Source organism: Pristiophorus japonicus, chromosome 10 (assembly GCF_044704955.1).
Source record: "Pristiophorus japonicus isolate sPriJap1 chromosome 10, sPriJap1.hap1, whole genome shotgun sequence".
Classification (NCBI taxonomy): Eukaryota; Metazoa; Chordata; class Chondrichthyes; family Pristiophoridae; genus Pristiophorus; species Pristiophorus japonicus.
Window position 1 is genome coordinate 159,307,024 of NC_091986.1, and position 17,863 is coordinate 159,324,886.

At 45.5% G+C, this 17,863-nt stretch overlaps 1 protein-coding gene across 2 annotated transcripts in view; it reads right to left on the bottom strand.

Moving 5' to 3' along the window:
- sacs (sacsin molecular chaperone) overlaps window positions 1–17,863 on the bottom strand; it is a 205,859-nt gene that overhangs the window by 25,005 nt on the left and 162,991 nt on the right. The window contains exon 10 of one of the 2 annotated variants that reach the window (XM_070892203.1): window positions 13,838–13,864. The exons of the other annotated variant lie outside the window; for it this stretch is intronic. Coding sequence (XP_070748304.1) covers window positions 13,838–13,864 — 27 coding nt within the window. The remainder of the gene's footprint in view (window positions 1–13,837; window positions 13,865–17,863) is intronic. 2 annotated transcript variants of the gene reach the window in all.

Consider the following 17,863-nt stretch of genomic DNA (forward strand, 5'->3'; position numbering starts at 1 on the left):
AGGTCCTTGGGGCCGGTACCTCCGGAGTGGAGGCGGGAATGACCGGAGGAGCACTAGATGGCCTTGTGGTGGAATGGCTTCTGGAGCATGGCGATGCAGGTTCCTCGAAGTCCGCGCTCTCATCCGTAGAGAACAGACCCAGCGGATTGACGGGTGAGAATCGGAGCTCCTCAGTTGATGTAGGATCGTCCGGAGAGTCGGGCCCCACGCCTCCACCTTCTGGCCTGTGTGGTCTTGCCAGGGGCCGCGCTGCTGGCTGAGCTGCAAAACACAAATGAGGTTATTAGAGGAGAAGGGGGTGCTATGGTCACAAGGTGAGTCCAGCGCTACACACAGCATATGCACAACAAAAGCACCACCGCTCTCAAAATCATCGCAGGCATCACATTTCATGACCATCAACACATTTGCATTGCAGTGATTTTCATTCGGCCAGCATTATTGATAGGACAATTGTAGAAATCATCTATCATATATGATTGTTCGGATTTGAGTGGGTGTGGCATCTATTGACTTTACATCGCATAATGGTGTAAACTTTACTCACGTCGCTTCACTTCAGAGTCTGCAGATGCTTGCATGTCAGTCCGGGGTGCTTCCCCACGAGTGCGAACACCCGCTCCTCCATCTCAGTGATGTCGCTGGGGACTGGTGGCCCCCCCCCACCCATTCGCCTCTGCATGGACCTCATCGTCGATAGCTTCTTCTGTAAAAGGTGACAGGATGACATGGCATGAGATCATTGTGTGACATCATTGATAGGTACTGTCACAGAGACTGATACAACAGATAACCGACAGGTGTGATCATGATTATTATGATAATTATCATTCTTTACCTAAAGACGTGCATGATGACCGCGGGCTCTGACTACAACATTCCCAGTAAAAGTGAAAGACCTCACATCTGCTGATAAGTCGCTCATGACTGTTACAAATCAAATTCTATAAATACATAAGTACATGTAAATCAATGTAATACTTACTCTTGCGGATCCCACAAGGTCATTCCATCGTTTGCGGCATTGGTTGCCCTCATGCACCTTGTTAGTCGCCGACGAGACCACCTCTGCTATCTCGGCCCATATCTTCTGGTAGGCCTTTGGGGTGGGCTTCCCACGCCCTCCGTGGGTCAAATCATCCCAATGTGACTCAACCTCCTGCAGGAGGGAGGCATTTGTCTCGTCCGAGAACCTCCTCGTTCCTTTGCGCCCTCCGATGTGCTCCTCTCCCAGCTCACTACTCTCTCCAGCATTAGTCTCTACAGCGTGCTGTGGCGCCTCCTCCTCTCCCTCCATTATAGGCCAAATTCGGGCAAATATCTGGCTGATAACAGCTAATTTTTGTTTCCCTATTTGCTCTGAAGCTCTAAACTCTCCCTCTTTCCTCCCAAAGCAGCCACACCACACCCAGACACATCTTCAGTCCCCCTCAGCTCCCTCTCTCTCTGCATCCTTTCACTCACTCGGGTAGATTTTAACTTCCGAGGCAGCCGACCAGTGGAGTGTGCCAGACAGCCAGCCATTCTGGGAGCGAAGAGGATGGAGCCATTTTAAGCCCCGGGCTTCATTTAATGGAACCGGAAAGCTGCGGGCACCAAATTAGCATCCCGAAGCAGCTTGCTTCTAGCCAGCCAGCAAGTAGGTCCTGGAGGGCAGGGGCAGAACTCCTTCTGGCTCCACAAAAATATGAAGTTGAAATAGTTTTGTGGCTGCTTTTAGAATGACCAGAAGCAGTCCCTTTAAGGACCGCTGTTCAGGCCATGCAAAGCCAGGATACATGGTTAAAGCAACCAGCACGCACATTCCGTCATCTGTATCGTAAAATTGCAATTGGTGCCCTAACTATGGCAAAGGATCCCGATTTGCATAATCAAGAAGCCTACCGCCTGAAACTCAAGACATATTCCAGCCATTCATGGAAAGGCCCCTTTAACGGGGTGGTAAGTCTATCGACCCCAATTTGAGACCATTATTGGTCCCTTAGCACCGATTTCAGCCAGTTAAAATCAGCCCGACTGTCCCAATGGATGCACAAAGAATGTAAATCTGGGTGACAAATTAGAGGGCAGCAGCACCTATGCAACTGTACCCGAATATCACTGGGTCAATATCCTGGAATTCGCTACCCAACACCATCATCACAAAAACTACAGCAGTTTAAGAAGAAAGCCCACCATCACCTTCTCAGTTCAACAAGGGATGGGAAAAAGTCACTTCCCTCAGCAGAGGAAGGGGATAAATGGGCTATCACAAGGGCTGAAGGTTTTTTGTTCAGTCCGGGTTTGGGAGGTGCTGTTGAAGCAGCCTTGGCGAGTTGCTGCAGTGCATCTTGTAGATTATACATACTGGTTTATACAACCAGAGGAAGTGAATGTTTAATGTGGTGGATGGGCTGCGGTTCGAGCGGGCTGTTTTGTCCTGGATGGTGTCGAGCTTTTTGAGTGTTGTTGCAGCTGCACCCATCCAGGCAAGTGGAGAGTATTCCATCACACTCCTGACTTGTGCCTTGCAGGTGGTGGAAAGGCTTTGGGGAGTCAGGAGCAACGTTCCCTGTTTGCCAGTCCTGCAGAACCCAAAAAGTGCCACGGCATTTATGTGGCTAGGCCAGTTGAGTTTCTGATCAGGTCCAATCACAGGGATGGAAAAACAGGACACAAAGAAAGCAATGAGCCAGCTAAATATAAACTTAAAAAAATACAAGTACAACAGACTTGAGAGTTGCTTCAAACCATTTACTGTAACTGTACAAATACAGAAATAGCACTGGAAATATGCCTGAAGGTATTATGTAAACTTTAACTGTAACTAATAAATCACTATAGATACACTCTCAATTCTAAATCTAACGTCTTTTCAGATGAAGGGCCGTTTGTAAAAGAACAAATTTGCTCCATGTTGTTGGCAATTGTCTCTCTTTCTACTTAATCTGTAAACTATTGAGGCATAGAGAGGGTTTTTACACCCAAATTACATCTGAGCTTTCTCAAAGACCATAGCTAGGAGCTGTTTTAGCACAGCAGCAAGGCAGTTTCATAGATTCTTTGTTACCATTATTCCAAATAGATCCAATTTTCTGAGGCTCCATGGAGCTTTGTTTGTGGCAGACGTGGGTTGTTAAAATTGATCTGCAGTACTTCTGATTTTCAGTCAGACGATTTGGCCCTAAAAATAAGGCTGTGCTGCTGGCATGTGTGGGTCTCTTTAAATAGTTTCCTGATTTAAAATGGATCCCAAATTGAATCTTCTGACTTCATGTAAGTTTCTGCCCTCAGGGTGTACCTCACCCAGATATTGTAGGCATAAAGTGGTCCTGGGACTTGGCCTGCTGAAGTAGGCTCCTTAGAAGCAACCAAATGTTTAATTTGAAAGTAAAAGGCTTTATGCATTAAATAGGTTTGCTTGAGAATCTGCCACTTTGTTGTTTTCTTGCATTTAAATCGCATCATATAAAGTGATGAGGATGGAGATTGCTTTAAGGCTTAATATGCCGTATAATTTAGATGAGAAAAAGGTATTCATAAAGAACCAATCAATATAAGAACATAAGAACAAGGAGCAAGAGTAGGCCATATTTCCCCTGGAGCCTGCTCTGCCATTCAATAAGATCATGGCTGATCTTCTACCTCAACACTTTCCTGCACTATCCCCATATCCCTTGAAATTCCTTAATATTCAAAAATCTATCGATCTCTATCTTGAATATACAAGTGCAATGAATTACACCCGGGGCATTTGCTGCACACCATCACTACCCAACATTTCTAGATGCTTCCACATCTAACCAGATATGTCATAAAAGTAGCTAGGGAAACTAGGGAGAAAGATTTTGTACAATTGGGTGACCAGAAAAGTAGGAATACTATATAACTAGCATCTCAATATGAACGATGCATTTTATGGCTCGATGGTCACACAAACTTTTATTAGAAAGATTTGTGAAGTAGCACAATGCAAATTACAAGACAAAATATTTGAGAAACACTTCAATGACCACACAGCAGGTTGCATGGACACAGTGAGTCATCTGCAATTAATACAAAACATGAAGAACATCAACGCCAAAATGGGACAGAGTGCTCGATGTAACATTTTTATTCCAAAAATAACAGAAAATTTGACAGTGGGTAAAAAAATGATTAAATCTATTACAAACTAAATGAAGCTGAATTAATATAACTTTTAACCTTAAAACACATAGGAATATTTACAAGAAGTATTTGAATGGAGTAAGGCACTACCAAATAAATCAATGAAACAGTTGTAAAGATGAACTATATATGCAACTGTATGATAATAATTTTGAGAAAGATAAATCATTGCACTAAATTTTGATTTTCACGAGAATACCATTGCATTTTGTTTTGTATAGGTTTTAGATATTTCTGATTTAGGAGCTTTGGGGGGGGGGGGGGGGGGAGCGGGGCAATCCTCAGTGGCGGTACCTTCACAAGGTTACTCTCAAGATAGAGTGCCAGATTACTCACAGTGCCAACTAAGAATGCACCAACAGTTCCTTCGGTATGGTCTTCTGCCAACTGTAATGGAGTCTGAAAGATGACATTCTATCATAGCAAAGAGGAGACCTTATGGAAACAACATGCTCAGACTAGGCCCCCACAATTTGCAAACTATTTGCTATGCACTGATGGCACACAATCATAAAATTGTTGCAGCCCATCTTAATTCATCCATCCAGAACAACCCTACAAGTCCCCCGATTGACTGAACCCGCATTGCACAGTCATCATGTGCAAAATATAGGTTTAAGTTCTCTCTCATCGATAGGTTGGAATTATAGTGGAAAAGATAATGGGACTATGGGCCCAAGTTTCCACAAGAAAAAAAACGGGCGCCTCTCCGAGCTGGGCGCCCGTTTTTCGCGCCTAAAAAAATCCTCGGTATTCTCCACCTACTTACAGATCCTCTGGCCCTCGGCGCAGCCAGCACGAGCTGTGGGGGGGCGGAGCCAGGTCCCGGCGCTGAAAACAGTGCCGGGACCTCTGCACATGCGCGCTACAGTCGGCACGCAAGTGCAGTAGCTCCAGGCGCCGAACTGTGTGGGAGGGGCCCGAAGCACGCAGCCCCTAGCCCTGGCCCAATGGCCTCACTGGGGCTGCGTGAATGAGGCTCCTCCCACGGCCAGCTCCTGCTCCCCGCCCGACCAGACCCGACACTCGCTTCCCCCCCCCCCCGCCCCGACCCCCGACATCCGCTCCCCCCCTGCCCCGAGACCCGACACCCGCTCCCCCCCCGCCCCGACATCCGTTCCCCCCCCCCGCACCGACCCAAGACCCGCTCCCCCCCCGACCAGACACCCGCTCCCCCCGACCCGACACCCTCTCTCCCTCCCCCTCTCTCTTCCTCCCTCCCCCTCTCTCTCCCTCCCTCCCCCTCTCTCCCTCCCTCCCTCCCCCTCTCTCCCTCCCTCCCTCCCCCTCTCTCTCCCTCCCTCCCTCCCTCCCTCCCCCTCCCTCCACCCCCCTCTCTCCCTCCCCCCTCTCCCTCCACCCCTCTCCCTCCACCCCTCTCTCTCCCTCCCCCCCTCTTCCTCCACCCCCCTCTCTCCCTCCCCCCCTCTCCCTCCCTCCCCCCCTCTCCCTCCCCCCCCTCTCTCCCTCCCCCCCACCTCTCTCTCTCTCTCTCCCCCCTCCCGCTCAGCAGCACGAACGGCTGCAGAATTCTCCCTGGCTGAAGCACTTTCACACAGGTAGGAAGATGATTTATTTAATCTTTTCTTGGCTTATAAATGTTTATTCAGGTTGGAATTATTTGTATAATATTTGTAGAAGTATAAATAAGGATTTATTGTCGAATTTAATGACTTCCCTTCCCCCCCCTCGCCCCCACCTCGTTCTGGACGCCTAATTTGTAACCTGCGCCTGATTTTTTAATGTGTAGAACAGGTTTTTTCAGTTCTACAAAAATCTTCACTGGCTCCATTCTACTTTAGTTTGGAGTACATTTTCACTGTGGAAACTTTGAAATCAGGCGTCAGTGGCCGAACACGCCCCCTTTTGAAGAAAAAATTCTGTTCTCAACTAGAACTGTTCTACCTGACTAGAACTGCAGAAAAAAAAATGTGGAGAATTGCGATTTCTAAGATAGTCCGTTCTCCACCAGTTGCTCCTAAAAATCAGGCGCGAATCATGTGGAAACTTGGGCCCATTAAGTGTACATACTGACAGATGTGTGCCCTTTTACGAGTTGTCCCCATGAAAGATATTTCCACATGGGAGATCGTCTTCTGTTACCAAGCTGCATGATGGAGAATGTTTTTTACACCTCTTTGGTCTCAGTGCCTTCCTCAGCCATGCTAGGTTCTTCAAACTGGCAAATACGCTCTCCTTTGTTTCAGTGAAAAACAATGTTGTGACACCGAGGATACAGATGTGGAAGAATCATCTGTGAAGGTACAAGGACAGAAGTTTTCCGTAACTGTGAAGAATTTGTAGGAATAATGTTAAACTTATATAAAACAATAGATTCTGGACCAAAATAATCTACATGTATATGAAAAGACTTGCAAATATTATGGGATTGCATATTCTGGAAAGGTAATACTTGATACTATACATAATAACAGAACATGGACTTACAAAAACTGCAGCACTCACCGGAATGATAGATGGTATCAGATCCAAGCTTCATAATGTGGCAACCTTTTTTCCTGCACATTTAGTCTTTGGCCTCTGGCACATCAGTGTGTTGTTTTGTTCTTTTTAGCAATGTCTTTTGTCCAGCATTGATGCATGTTCAGCACTGTTTGCTACTGTGGAAACTTAACTTTCATGGGAATAATGGTTCAATCCATTGACAGTACTCAGTGGCAGGCATCTTGTTTTTTGTTCTCAGGGATATACTTTGTAATATTGAAAATTGTTTTACAAGCTCATGTAAAGCTGATGTAAATAATTGATGTTTCTGCTGCGTACCTCCTGTTGACACCATTGTTGTCTATTAACCATCTGGTCGCAACAGCAACAACTTGCAACAAGGTGCTTCACAGGAGTGTTTTAAGACAAAACAAATACATTTGACACATAAGAAAAAATTACAGCAGATGACCAAATGCTTGGTCAAAGAGGTAGGTTTTAAGGAGCGTCTTAAAGGAGGAAAGGGAGGTAGAGAGGCAGAGGGGTTCCATTCTTATCTATCTAATCGTAACCAGAAAATCACCTGCAATGGCTTCTCTTCCCATTCCCGCATCGTTGCCTCTGGTGTCCCCCAATGATCTATTCTTGACCTCCTCCTATTTCTCATCTGTATGCTGCTCCTTGGCGACATAATCTGAAAACATGCGTCAGTTTCCATGTGTACGCTGACGACACCCAGCTCTACCTCACCACCACTTCTCTAGACCCCTCTAGTCTGTAAATTGTCAGACTGCTTGTCCAACATCAAGTACTGGATGAGCAGAAATTTTCTCCAATTAAATATTGGGAAGACCGAAGCCATTATCTTTGGTCCCCGCCACAAACTCCGTTCACTAGCCACCAACTCCATCCTTCTCCTGAGCATCTGTCTGAGGCTGAACCAGATTGTTCGCAACCTAGGATTAATATTTGACCCTACAATGAACTTCTGGCCACACAAACCGCCTATTTCCACCTCCGTAACATTGCCCATCTCCGCCCCTGCCTCAGCTCACCTGCTGCTGAAACCTCATCCATGCCTTTGTTATCTCTAGACTTGACTACTCCAACGCACTCCTGGCTGGCCTCCTATGTATATTTGAAGTCATCCAAAACTCGGCAGCCCATGTCCTAATTCGCATGAAGTCCCGCTTAATCGGGAGCCAATGTGGGTGAGCAACGTCTCAATTTCAAATTCTCATCCTTGTTTACAAATTTCTCCATGGCCTCTTCCCTCCCTATCTCTCTGTAATCTCCTTTGGTCTCACAACCCTCCCCGAGATGTCTGCGCTCCTCAAATTTTGCCCTCAGTATCCCTGATTATAATCGCTCAACTATTGGTGGCCGTGCCTTCAGCTGCCTAGGACCCAAGCTCTGGAACCCCCTCCCTAAACCCATCTAGCTGGACATTGGTGGAGAGGTGTTAGAGGAGGATGGAGTGGTCAACTGTGTCAAAGACTGCAGACAGGTCAAGAAGGACGAGGAGGGATAGTTTACCTTTGTCACAGTCACAAAGGATGTCATTTGTGACTTTGATGAGAGCCGTTTCGGTACTGTGGCAGGTGCGGAAACCAGATTGAAGGGAAATGGGAAAGAAAGTTATCTGCACAAGTTAACTGGTTTACCTTTGGTAGGTAAGGCAATAAATAATGAGGATTACAGCTGAATTTTAAATGGACCTGTTATTTTCCCGCTGGAAGAAAATTGTGTGTTAGGATGGTGGCTGATTCAGCAGAGAATGCTGGGCAGATTTGCTTGTCTTCCTAACTCAATCACAAAATGCCAAAACTGCCCTTCTTCCTACAGTCTCGGGAGATAATCACCATGTTTATTTCTGTGCAACTAGTAAATAGGTTCCTCTGTTGTTTCTCATTCTTCTGGTTGGAACACTCTACATTCTCTTCCCTGGTTCCTCGTGGTCAGCATGACTTCTTGTTCCTACTAACAATTATGGGTAAATGTACAAGTTGAGGTTGCATATTCCTACCCAATATGACATTGTTCCATTATTTTTTTTAAATGATATCACAGGGAGGAACTTTTACAAAGAAACTGTAAGCCTGCAGTAGTATCCATTAATCAGAGTTCCCAGAGGGATAAATTATAAAAGAAATCATGTGGTTTAAATTAGTGCATAGAACACTCTGGATAGAGGAATTCCAAGGGGCGGATTTCCCCCACAACCCTTTGGGCAGCTGGCTGATGGAACACACCGCTGGATAGATTCAACACTGGCAACGTCCAGTCATTGCAGAACAGTAATCAACAAAACAAGCAGAATGCCAGATCAATAGAGTACAAGTCTGAGGCAGTCATGTTGAAGCTGTACAGTACCCTGGGCAGGCCTTGAATACTGCACTCAACTGTAGTCACTGAGGAACAATAGCATGATTTAAGCCCTGGAAGCAGTGCCATTTACAACAACAATACGTGCATTTATATAATACCTTTAACATAGAAAAATATCCCAAGGCTCTTTCCAGCAGCATAATCAGTCAGAAATGTATGCCCAGACAACGGAGGAGATGTTAGGAGAGGCTTGGTTACAAAGAGGGGTTTTACGAGGCTCTTGGAGGAGAGGGAGGTGGAGGTGTTTAGGGAGGAAATTCCAGACCTTGGGGCCTCGACAGCTCAAAGCACGACTGCCAATAGTGGGGTGAAAGGAGGAAAAACAAGAGGAAAGTTGGAGGTTTAGAGACTCCGGGGGAGGGGCGGTGGTTGTGGGGCTAGAGAAGGTTATAGAGATAGAAGGTCAAGGCCTGGAAGAATGATAATGCTTCAACACTTCATTTAAAATTGAGCCAATTATCTCAACAAGGACAGGAGTAAAGGGTGAGCGGGACTTGCTGATAGGATGCAAACAGCATGAACTGAACTTTACAGAATAATTTACAATGTCAGCTACCATGTAGGCCAGGAAGGGACAATGGCCGGAATCTTTCCAGCCCTGTGAGTGCCCGCTATCAAAATGGCCCCGATTGACAGTCGGTATCCCACACTAAACCCACCACTGTGAGTTTCTGAACTGTCAGGACTGCGTGTGGATTGCAGACCCGACAGCAGGCGGCAGGCCAATTAATTAAGATCGTTAAAAGGTAATTGAATGCTAGTTAAGAGGCTTCAAAGCAGGCACTTAAAATTTTACCAACCTTTTGACGGGTTTGCCATCCCTCGAGTTTCACGCCAGTTAAGTGGAGTCGGGTTCTCAGTGACTCTCCATCACTTTGGTTAGTTGACAGCTGCAGAAGTGGTATAAAAGCTACCATTTCACAGCTGTTCACTTTCCAATACCAGAAGCTGAAGCCTTCATGATTTGGAAGAAACATTTGAGCTGTATGCACTTTGGAAGTATTTGCATTGAACTCTCTACCCAGTGTCACCTCCTTGGAGTAACCTCTCTCACCATTGACAGATCGCTTCTGTCATCTCAACTTCAGCTGCCATCTATTCCAGCAGCATCGGTGCCCTTGAAAAAAATCTCACCTTAGTCCTCAGAATCCCAACACGATCAGCCCCAACACCAACATCACTAAACATACCAGCATCACCACCAACCTTCTCCGCAATCACCTGATGCTGCACAGGACATCAACACCCGACCAGATTACTGCCCGGGACGCCAGGGATGGCCTTCCCATGGCCATATTTACTTCACTTGATGCTCTACACCCTGGCTGCCACATGATGTGCCAGGTTGGCACCACCCCACACCAGCTCCATAAAGCATCCCTACAATGCCCAAGCCATTCCTTTCACACTCATCACCATTGTGCAGATATCCTTATGTCTCACAATTCACTACAACTCATGAAGCCATTTCCAAAGGTGCCCATAAATCTATCCAAGAATGCAAAGTGCTGAAAATAAAGATTTCAATGTTTGACAGCACATCAACATAAACTTCACATAAACATTGGCTAAAGGACCCAAGTGCCTACCCTTGTGTGTTGTAAGTTGGTATTATTGGACAAGGATGAGAGTGAGTGTGAGGGGTGGCTAGTGAGAGGAGAAGTGATAATATAGAGAGAGGGATGGGTGGAGGTGCAACATAAGTTGGTGTGAGTAAGGATGTGCAGGAGTAGGATAGGGAAGGCAGAGTGATGGTGATGTGATGAGTCGTACAGCAGGATGAGGTTGAGTGTGGCTTTGCAGTAACGTTTCATGATCCACTGAGATCTTTGAAAGGTTTGCGCCACTGCAGCCTGGTCCTCCTGACGACATCCCTGCTGTGTCCTCCTGTGCAATGTGCAACCAGGCTGCGTAGGTATCCTGGGGAGGTCCCTTCCGCCCATGCAAAGGTAAGAGACCCTCCCTGCGTATTGTGACTCCCTCCATAAGCATCTGGAGGGAGTCATGGGAGAGCCTGGGTGCAGCCGTGCACCTCTGTGCAGTGCTTCTCCGTGTTTGCAATGCTGCAAAACACTGGCAGAAGAACTGCCAAAATCATTGTGGACATGGTCCCTTGAAGGAAACCGGCTGATGATGCGTCATCAAATGACCTCATCAGACCGGCTTCCTTTAATTGGCCGGGAAGCCCGCAGGGTGAGCTTAACAAGCTCAATCATTGGAAGACTTGGGACAGAGAGCAGACTTGAGTTAGGAGCGAGCTTACCACACACCACCAATCCCGGCCGCATCGATATCGCTGCTTGTGGCGAAATCATGGCCAATGGGTGGTCAATAATTTAATGGGAATGGAGCCAAGGAAATGGGAGGTGGATTTCATGGACAAGATAAGCTCAAGGAGGGTATGGGGGGGAAGTTAGGAGAACAACTAGTGAAGGATACAGGATCAGGGCTAGGGCAGTGAAGAGCCTTGGGAAGGGGGAGGTTTCCTTAGTGGGCAAAGGGAAGGGAAGAAACAGCAGAGAGGGCTGACCAAATGGTCTCAAGCTTAGCGACAAAGATACTTTCTAGGTTATTTGCTCCTAATGATCAATTCTATTATTTTACCAGTTATTAATTAATGCAAGACTAATGAATGTGCAGTTATCCAAGTTTTTTAATCCCCTTTCTTGAAAAGAGTGTTCACATTCTCTTGTTTCCAATCCATTCACTACCTCATGAAAGCTACCAGCAAAATTTCCTTTAAGCTGCGCAGCTGTCTGCCACTTCCCGCAGCCCAGGACTGGTTTTCCAATGTGAGATTTCACGCATAGCGAAACTTTGAATGCGCCGTGCAGCTCGTTAAAGAGGCGTGCTCCCCCCCAAAATTAGGGGGAAGACTGACTACCAGTACTTTGTAGAATTACACTAGTCTCACTTAGCACCATCCATCCCTGATGATTCTTTGGTTTTGAGCCTTTAAACCACTCTAGAACAATCATGCAAGTGTCATGCAAGTCACTGTTTAGTTGTAGCACCTGCTATGATGGATGGCATAACCACTATGCTCTTTTTAGTGAATGCTTTCAGGAAGCAATCATTTAGTATATTCGGTATTTTTACTTGAACCTCAGTTTCAACTCCGTTTGTATCCTTAAATGATCTCAAGTGCCATCTGGGCCATTATGTGGAGTGCTTTCAGATGAAACAGCATTCATATTTGAGAAAGAAGGCGGCACAAAAGGCTCTCTGACATGTTAGGCAATCACATGTGAACTTTACCAAATATTATGGAGAAGTTGATAGCCCAGGCTAGCCCAGAGTCCCAGCTGGGACAATCGAATTAGAAACATAGAAACATAGAAAATAGGTGCAGGAGTAGGCCATTCGGCCCTTCTAGCCTGCACCGCCATTCAATGAGTTCATGGCTGAACATTCAACTTCAGTACCCCATTCCTGCTTTCTCGCCATACCCCTTGATCCCCCTAGCAGTAAGGACCTCATCTAACTCCTTTTTGAATATATTTAGTGAATTGGCCTCAACAACTTTCTGTGGTAGAGAATTCCACAGGTTCACCACTCTCTGGGTGAAGAAGTTCCTCCGCATCTCGGTCCTAAATGGCTTACCCCTTATCCTTAGACTGTAACCCCTGGTTCTGGACTTCCCCAACATTGGGAACATTCTTCCTGCATCTAACCTGTCTAACCCCGTCAGAATTTTATATGTTTCTATGAGGTCCCCTCTCATTCTTCTGAACTCCAGTGAATACAAGCCCAGTTGATCCAGTCTTTCTTGATAGGTCAGTCCCGCCATCCCGGGAATCAGTCTGGTGAACCTTCGCTGCACTCCCTCAATAGCAAGAATGTCCTTCCTCAGGTTAGGAGACCAAAACTGTACACAATACTCCAGGTGTGGCCTCACCAATGCCCTGTACAACTGTAGCAACACCTCCCTGCCCCTGTACTCAAATCCCCTTGCTATGAAGGCCAACATGCCATTTGCTTTCTTAGAGGTAAGCAATCCCAAAGTTTCAAATTTGTGGAGGGGGTTTGGTTTCATTAGATTATGTGAAGTATATTAGCTCCAAATAGTTGGGAATTTACTACAATATTCTGAGAATAAGCAACTTCTGCCATCACTGAAGAGCCTACATTCGAGAAAGACCAAGATTGAATCTTCCCAATAATGTACAAAAGGCCTCCACTACTCTTGCCAGTTTTAACTGACTGTATAATATTCTGGCCTACCAATATTTTTCTGAACAGTTAGCATGTCATTACAATAAAAAAAAGTCAATTCACTCTTACCTGCCAAGTAAATAAGGAGAATATTGTACATCAATCTGGGCACTGCAGGGTTCTACTGTGAGCAACCTGCAGTGTTTCAAGAATCATCTAAATTATCACATTAAAATCAAGCAGCTATGAATCAAAAATGAACCTACAATTCGAGTGATCAATTTAGTACCAGACATATCCCATCAATGTTGATGTTACTTTGAGATTCTAGTGATTCTGTCCTTCTACATTACCTCAATCAACAGTGCAGTAGAATTTCAGATAAGCATCCGGTCTCTTAATAATGATTTCTTAACTTACAACACGATAACTTAAGCTGCATTAATCTCAAGAGAGCTACGATATTAGCCTTAAAAGTTCCACAGGATGTTCCTCGTCTTCGCAAACCACACAAACTCTTGCCACAGCACAAGTAAAATAATTCAATTTCTTTAAATTATCTCTTTTACTAGTTTACTGTGTAGCATAACAAAAGAAGGAAACAAACACAGCAAAGGAGCATGCATTTCATTTTAGTGCACTCTCCAAGTTGAACATGCATTGAAATCAGGCCCCAACACATTGCTTCAATCTTTCCTACCTGGACATCCCAAAAGATGTTGCTGAACTGCAATTTAAATCAAACAAAAATGTTAAATATAGCAAATGGACCTGAACCACTCTGTTGAGAATGGGACCATATCAGGAATTACACAAAGGAATCCGCTGTTCAATTGCTTAAGTATGCCTCGCAGTCCCCAATGGGTATCCTGCTTGAGAGTATATAAATGTATAGACTTTCCTGTACTTTCTGTTGATATTTAATAAACCCACAAGTAAATTTATCTCCGGTGTCAAATCCACGTGATTTGGATTGACCTCATCAATTAACCCAACAATTATTAGTTATTGGTGCAGACCTGCTGGATAGGGAAGTATAGACAGGGATTTTTTCTTCTTTTTTAGAAACCAGTGAGCCTTACATAAAAGGCCCAAATTTTAATTAATATTAATTTCAATTCCCAAATCTTAGTTGGGAAAACAGTAGAAGAAAAACGAAGTGGAAGATACAAAAATAATACACATTTCTCGGGGTACTGCAGGATTGCTTGCTTACTCAGCAAATAACACAATGTAGTCAGTAGCTATTCTGAAGCTAATCTTTAGCAATAATCCCAATATGTTTATAAAGCAGAAGTATGAAAACATCTAGGATTCATAATTCATAAGGGAAGCCTACTAGAAAGCAAACTAAAAAAGGTTAAAAATAAAAAGGTTCACTGGAACACACTAATGTTGGGAGATCTACAATGGAAAGTGGGAAGTACTTAAAGCAATGTTAGCACTGGATTGTGAGGTTGTTTATGCTGGTTAATAACTCTTCCATGATGCTTATTGTGCTCTTGCTCTTCGTAACAAAAAGGCAGGTTTTTATTTTTTTTATGCAAACATTTAAAAAAAAAATCTACAGTAATGAAATTCATTACTGGCTAATCAAAACAGATTAATGGGCAATGTCATTAAATATGGATGTAAAAATTTGTATTGGAGACAAGCTGAGTTTCTCAGTTTTTAAAATTCAAATAGGCTGCAGGATTGGGTAAATTATAAAGATAAGCAAAAGTGAATGAAGTAAATAATGACAAACACTAAATGTAAAATTGCTAAGAACATCACAAGTAATAATAAAGGAATTTTTCAAATATTTACACATTAAACAAAGGATGAAGAAGCATTGATCCACTTAATAGCCCCAAGTTTCCACACGCGGCGAAAAAGGCGCCCCTCAGAGCTGGGCGCCTGTTTTTCGCGCCGAAAACGGTGCCTGAAAAAAAACGCGGTATTCTCGAGCTCCTTGCAGCTCGATGTCTGCTTGGCGCGGCGCACAGGGGGCGGAGCCTACCACTCGCGCCGATTTTGTAAGGAGGGGGCGGGTACAATTTAAATGAGTTTTTTTGGTGCCGGCAACCCTGCGCGTGCGCGTTGGAGCGTTCGCACACGCGCAGTGTGAAGTAAACATTGACACTCGGCCATTTTTAAAAGTGCTGCAGAAAAAGTGAAAATTTGTTTATTGAACCCTTGCAAAGGCTTGCATTTTAATTTTCTTGATATTTCTGTGTGTGAGGGAGTGCTTTTAGCAGCACTGCTGAATAAATCACCTGCTGAATTAATGTTGGCTCTTTAACCAGTGTCACTGCAGCAACTGTGCATTTTAATTCAGTCTTTACAACTCGTTACCGTTTCAATCTCCACCACTCATTCTGTAATTAAAGATAGACAGTGATAAACGGGACACATGCACTTGTTTGAGACTATTCAAATTCTTTGTAGCTGTTCAATTTTTAACATTTTTTAATAAAACCACATTGCCCTTCCATGATCAGCACTGAGGCTGCTCGCTGCTTCTTGCCCCTGCCGTCGGGACCGACGCCACGGCACACCGCTGGCTGAAAGGCCTGCCTGAAGCACTTTCACACAGGTAGGAACATGGTTTATTTAATCTTTTCTTTGCTTATAAATTTTTATTCAGGTTGGATTTATTTGTATAATATTTGTATAAGTATAACTAAGGATTGATTGTCGAATTTAATGACTTCCCTTCCTCCCCACCCTCCCCCCCCACCTCGTTCCCTACGCCGAATTTGTAACCTGCGCCTGATTTTTTAATGTGTAGACAAGGTTTTTTCAAGCGTACAAAAATCTTCACTTGCTCCATTCTAAGTTAGTTTGGAGTACGTTTTCACTGTGGAAACTTTCAAATCAGGCGTCAGTGGCCGGACACGCCCCCTTTTGAAAAAAAAATTCTGTTCAAAAGTGAAACTGTTCTACCTGACTAGAACTGCAAAAAACTTAAATGTGGAGAATTCCGATTTCTAAGATACTCCGCTCTCCACCAGTTGCTCCTAAAAATCAGGAGCAAATCATGTGGAAACTTGGGGCCAATATATTGGGAAGCTGGTCTCCAGGAACAAAGGAATTAGTTATTAAGTAATTACTTCACATCTGTCTTATGTTAGATTAGTCAGATATCAGGTTTTGAGGAAGAAGAGGAAGAGGAGCTAAGCATTATGGGGCCCAAGTTTACACATGATTTGCGCCTGATTTTTAGGAGCAACTGATGGAGAACGAACTATCTTAGAAATCGCAATTCTCCACATTTTTTTTTCTGCAGTTCTAGTCAGGTAGAACAGTTCCACTTTGGAAACATATATAGAAACATAGAACATAGGTGCAGGAGTAGGCCATTCGGCCCTTCTAGCCTGCACCGCCATTCAATGAGTTCATGGCTGAACATTCAACTTCAGTACCCCATTCCTGCTTTCTCGCCATACCCCTTGATCCCCCTAGTAGTAAGGACCTCATCTAACTCCTTTTTGAATATATTTAGTGAATTGGCCTCATCAACTTTCTGTGGTAGAGAATTCCACAGGTTCACCATTCTCTGGGTGAAGAAGTTCCTCCGCATCTCGGTCCTAAATGGCTTACCCCTTATCCTTAGACTGTGACCTCTGGTTCTGGACTTCCCCAACATTGGGAACATTCTTCCTGCATCTAACCTGTCTAACCCCGTCAGAATTTTAAATGTTTCTATGAGGTCCCCCCTCATTCTTCTGAACTCCAGTGAATACAAGCCCAGTTGATCCAGTCTTTCTTGATAGGTCAGTCCCGCCTGATGTGGGCCACTGACGCCTGATTTGAAAGTTTCCACAGTGAAAACGTACTCCAAACTAACTTAGAATGGAGCAAGTGAAGATTTTTGTAGAACTGAAAAAACCTGTTCTACACATTAAAAAATCAGGCACAGGTTACAAATTAGGCGTCCGGAACGAGGTGGGGGGGGGGAAGGGAAGTCACTAAATTCTATAATAAATCCTTATTTATACTTATACAAATATTATACAAATAAATCCAACCTGAATAAACATTTATAAGCAAAGAAAAGATTAAATAAACCATCTTCCTACCTGTGTGAAAGTGCTTCAGGCAGGTCTTTCGGGACCGAAGGCTGAATGGGCCGGCCCGAGACTTCGGGCAGGGCCCGTCCCCAGCACCAGATTTACAGGTAGATGGCGTTGGGTCGGGTCGGGTCGGTTCGGGGGGAGGGAGGGAGAAAGAGGGGGGGAGGGAGGGAGAGAGAGGGAGAGAGAGGGGGGGAGGTCAGGGAGGGGGAGGTCAGGTCGGGGAGGGGGAGGTCTGGTCGGATCCAGTCCGGGGGCGGGGGGGGAGCGGGAGCAGGAGCGCGGGTCGGGTCGGGTCCAGTCGGGGGGGGGGGGGGGCCGTGCGGGAGCGGGAGTCGGGTCGGGTCCAGTCGGGGGGGGGGGGGGGAGAGGGGGAGCAGGAGCGGGAGCGGGAATCGGGTTGGGTCCGGAGGCGGGGGGGAGCGGGAGTCGGGTCGGGTTGGGTCCAGTCGGGGGGAGCGGGAGTCGGGTCGGGTCGGGTCCGTGGGGGGCGAGGGGGGTGGTGGGGGAAGCAGGAGCTGGCCGTGGGAGGAGCCTTATTCACGCAGCCCCAGTGAGGCCATTCGGCCAGGGCTAGGGGCTGCGTGCTTCGGGCCCTTCCCCCACAGTTTCGGGCGCCTGGAGCTACTGCACTTGCGTGCCCACTGTAGCGCGCATGTGCAGAGGTC